Source organism: Orbicella faveolata, unplaced genomic scaffold, assembly GCF_042242905.1.
Source record: "Orbicella faveolata isolate gen_17 unplaced genomic scaffold, um_ofav_v1 contig_35, whole genome shotgun sequence".
NCBI lineage: Eukaryota > Metazoa > Cnidaria > Anthozoa > Scleractinia > Merulinidae > Orbicella > Orbicella faveolata.
Genome location: NW_028301564.1, coordinates 22960740 through 22965419, shown reverse-complemented (window position 1 = coordinate 22965419; position 4680 = coordinate 22960740). Strand labels below are relative to the sequence as shown.

General features: G+C 40.6%; 1 protein-coding gene across 1 annotated transcript; it reads left to right on the top strand.

Moving 5' to 3' along the window:
- Positions 1-1035: 1035 nt before the first annotated feature.
- Positions 1036-2636, top strand: LOC149103934 (melatonin receptor type 1A-like). Its single transcript, XM_089272455.1, has one exon. It carries the CDS (start codon positions 1716-1718, stop codon positions 2634-2636), a length of 921 nt encoding a protein of 306 aa, XP_089128581.1. The 5' UTR covers positions 1036-1715.
- Positions 2637-4680: the final 2044 nt, after the last annotated feature.

Here is a 4680-nt window from a genome sequence, read left to right as displayed (position 1 = left end):
TATTAGATTAAGTATTGTATTCTAAATTCCATTTTTATAACTTTAGAAGCATTGTAATCTAACGTGACCCCAATTAACTCCTTTTCATATAGGGGGTAGATAACCCCAGCCTCCCTCCCACTTGACACGGTAATAAAGTACACTACTACTAGCGTCTTCAGATGGAAGGCAGTCTTAATGTTCAACTTCTATTCATATTAATGTTCACCATATATGTTCTTATAAAAATTACTCATTTATGTCTTTAAGGCAATCACAAAAATGTTTTTAATCACTTTCTCCAGCATACTAGCAATGTACACAGTTGCAGCCACACCAAATTACTGTACTCAAGCCACGCGCAAGAACAAATCTATCTCTTTTACGGTAACAACTGATCTTGATCTTCTTCCATTTCAAAAAGGTTGGCCATTTAAATTTTGAAAACAATAAATGTAACCTACTTTAAGACCAATACTAGCACTCTAAATCCATGTTTAGTGCGCGTATATCGAGTTATGGATGCACGTGGGAATTTTGGAGATCACGAGAGAAGTGTAAGAGTTGCTCGAGGCACAGCCGAGATCAAATCTAGCTTTATGAGTGCTCTCCCGCAAACTTCCCAAGTGCATGCATCCATAACTCGATGTATATCCGCAGATCTAAAAGCATGAATCAATTCTTTTATAACATAGCGACAACAACTTGGGCCCCAAAACATGTGTTATTTCGTGATTGACTGCAAGGTTCTCACAGTGCACTGTCAAGGAAGGGATCCTGTTGGCTGGATGAAAACACGCCACAATCAGTTGATCGACAACGTGCAGCTGATTGAGCGACCCTTCATCTAGTTTCTAAAATTGTCAATAAAAATTTCACTTCTTCGAATTAATAAAAATGTATGGCAAACAAACAAACAAAAAATACTCCAGGAAATTAATAAAGTCTTAGTACACATCTTAGCGTGGTAAAAGTCAAAGGCTTAGAGTAGGGGTTGGGTTTGGATTGTTCAGAACCTTGGCAGCTTAACTCGAAGAAACTTTGCAACTAAAATGACCAGCACACTTGACGTTTTTTACGCACGTCCGTGCGTAAATACAGATTTTTACCAAGATCGTTCAACAGAAATTAGGTAGGAGCAACGCACGCACTGGCTGGTGGTAAGATTGGACTTCACTAGCTTGTTGGCAAGCTCCAGGTTTGTCCTGTTTATACAGGAGTTTTACACATGTTTTTAAAGCAACCGGGTGGGTAGAGTAGGCTACCAATAGCTTGGGCTATCAACAGATTGGGCTGTGAGAAGATTCGGCTTACAGCTTTAAGTTTATCGTGTTTACTCCAGGGCTTTACACACGTGGTCAAAGAAACCTGGTGGGTAAATCGGGCTATCAGGGCATTGGGCTCACAGTACTTTGGCTATCAGTTGTAAGTTGCTCCTGTTTACACCAGGGATCTATACATGTCTTAGAAAGCGACGTGAGGAGCATGCATCTGTCTCAAGCCTGCAGCTGGAGTAATGAAAGCAAACTGCAATTTCCTTTCTCTTTGTTTATGTCTCAAAGCCTAAGGGATTTAATTTATACAAATGCCACTTTGAGGAGCCCTAAGCAAAACAAACGCTTTCAATTTATTTATTTCCAAGTGCAAATAACGGAAACGGAACTCGGAGCTGAAAACTACACGATTACTTCTACTGATAACAATTTAAGTCCGAGGAAAAAAACAAAACATTACTGATGACTCAGCCAGAGGAAGATACAAGAAGTTTGCCAGCGGTTGCCATACACAGTGTAATTTTGACTCTATCTGCCATTTTTGCACTCATGGGAAACTCGCTCGTCTGCCTCGCTTTCTACCGAAACAGAAGATTACGAACTGTTACAAATGTCTTCGTGTTGTCTTTGGCAGTAGCTGATATAATGGCATCCACTTTTGTACTTCCTTTTTCCACGGTCGCTTCTGGTTATCGAGCATGGCCGTTCAATTTCGCCTTTTGCCAATTCAGCGGTCTCGCTGCTTATTTATGGGGTGCAATGTCAGTAAATATTTTGGCGTTGACTGCTGTTAATCGTTACATTTGCATCGTAAAACCTCGTTTTTATCCTGCTCTGTTCACAAAGAAGAAAACGGTGCTCTCGATCCTTTTGGTTTTGCTGCTGACACTCACAGCACACCTTACAGCTACATTCGCCACACCGATTTTATTCCAGTGGTATCCGCGTGATTTAGTTTGTGATGCAACAGGGCTGAAAATCCGTGCTGGCGTTTCCAGAGGTATCGTTGGATTCGTCGGCCTTGCGATGTCTGTTATCATATTTTGTTACGGAAGCGTGTATCGCACCATAAAGCGACACAATTCTGTAGTCAATCCTTCTCTACACGACGCCACTAGTCAAGCAACAGTAAGCCCACACGAAATTCAGGCATCTCGGGTTCTTCTGGCTACAGTTATTGGATTTGTAGTTTGCTGGATTCCTCTAACAGTTGTGCGTATTCTTAACAGATATGCACATTCGCTTTTGCCTTCATATTGGTTGTCTTATTCCACACTGATTACTTTCTTCAGTTCGTGGATCAACCCAGTGATATATGGCGTCATGAACAGAGCAATGAGGAAGGAATTTCTTAAGTTGTTACAATGTCGAAGCAAAACTTAAAGAGATAGATAACTGCAGATTCCTTATGGTGGTTATGAGTGGCGCGTTTTACGTGAAAATACTCAAATTACGCGCCACTGCATGCGTGTACATAACGTTTGTACGTAACGTATTTACACGTATTACTAGTATCAATGATTATCTTTATTCCATGTACATAGAGATAATTTATTCCGCGTTATTGCTTTCTTCTTACAGGAAGCATGTTAAACTTAACCTGAGGTGACTTTGAAGAGTAAGGTAGACAATCATAAATAGAAGCAAACTATTGAGAACTGACTTATCAAGTTGGGTCGGGGGCAGGGTGACTCTGGATGAAGAAAAACCCACTTTAAATGTAGACTGACTGCTGGCAAGGGGGTGGGAATGTAGCCATTTAAAAAATTCAGTGACGTTCGATTTGATTGTCAGATAAGCACCGAAGGTTATTTAATATTTAGTTCTACAGAGGGTTGATGTAAGGAGTCGGGAGTTCTTGTATACCATGTACAGAACAACCAGCTTGATATTCGATTCTTCTGCTTTTGGTAAAGAAGGAAACGCTCGTGAGAAACGACCTTGACTCAACCCAGAGGAGAAACAATGAGCCTGCTAACAGTCACCTTATGGATTTTACTATTAGTTCTACTAAGCACGGTTTTTCTTTTCACTCGCGCCGAAACACCTTCTTTTGTCTGGCTTTCTACCGAAATAGGAGATCATGCAAGATCACCAATTTCTATGCGTTGTCTCTTGTAGTGGGTGACACAACTGTGACTATTTCCGTATTTCCTGTCTCAGCTATTGCTACAGGCCTACTCAAGTAGCCGTTCAATTTCCATTTCTGGTAATTCAACGGTTTCGTCAGTTACTTTTGGGCTCATCATTAACCTCATCTTAATAGTTTTAATGAAGTTATTAACTACCTGTCATTACACTGCTAAATAATTTACGCGCCTAGGAAAATAGTGAGATAAAGTAGTTTAAGTTAAAAGATTCGAGGTAAAATTAGTTTTTAAGGCTATGTCACATTAGAAATTGGTAGAGACGGCTGCAGCTCACCTAAATAATGCGTAACTTCATCCAAAAATGGTTGAAGATTCGGGTAGCTGTCCGCTCCATTCCATCGGTGAATTTCTTTTTAAATTATTGTTTCGCACTGATTTCAGTGGTGGAGACGCATTCGTCTCCGGATCGAGCGGTTCGGGTTCGAACCCTGGCCGGATTGCGTTGTGCTCTTGAGCAAGACACTTAACTCTCACAGTGCCTCTCTCTACCCAGGTGTATAAATGGCTTCCGGCAAACATAATGCTGGAGGTAACCTTGCGATGGACTAACATCCCATCCAGGGGGGAGTAGAGATACTCCTAGTCGCTTCATGCTACAGAAACCGGGATAAGGGCCATGTCTGAATACGGCCCGTATGCAGACTTTACCTACCTTCTGATTTCAATACTAATAGAATTCCTTAGATGCCAACAAAACTTGATGAGTATTTAATAGGGTTAGAATACCTAAAGGAATAAACAAAAGTAAAGAAAACAAACGACAAATTACCAAGCGAACGAAAGGCAACGAAGTTGAAACGTACGGATCCTAAGACCTGATGAGCACGAATAAATGTCAACACCGAAGAGTGTTCAGCTTTCGTCGTTGTCCTTTATAGTTCTCAACACGGTATACCCTGCAAGTTTAATTTCACGCTTACATCTTACAAAACTCACTGCCAAGATGGTGCGGCAAAGAGAAGACAATGTCACGTGACTTGTAACAGTTTTGTCCAATCCATCCCGAGCGTTCGAGGCAAGAAACAATTATAACATTTAACTTTGCAGAGTGATATATTTTAAAGAAATATTAGTTTCTATATATATATTAGCAGCAGGTAAGTTTTGTTCCGAAACGTACGTACGGTTTTCGTAGATGTGATGTACACCAAATACTACGCTGAAGTACCTGGTGCCATGCCCAGTTCGGACCAATATCAGAAATTGTAATGATTATTTCCTGTCATAACATATGTGCCAATGTATAATTGATGGCCAATGTACTGTAAAGCAGGCAT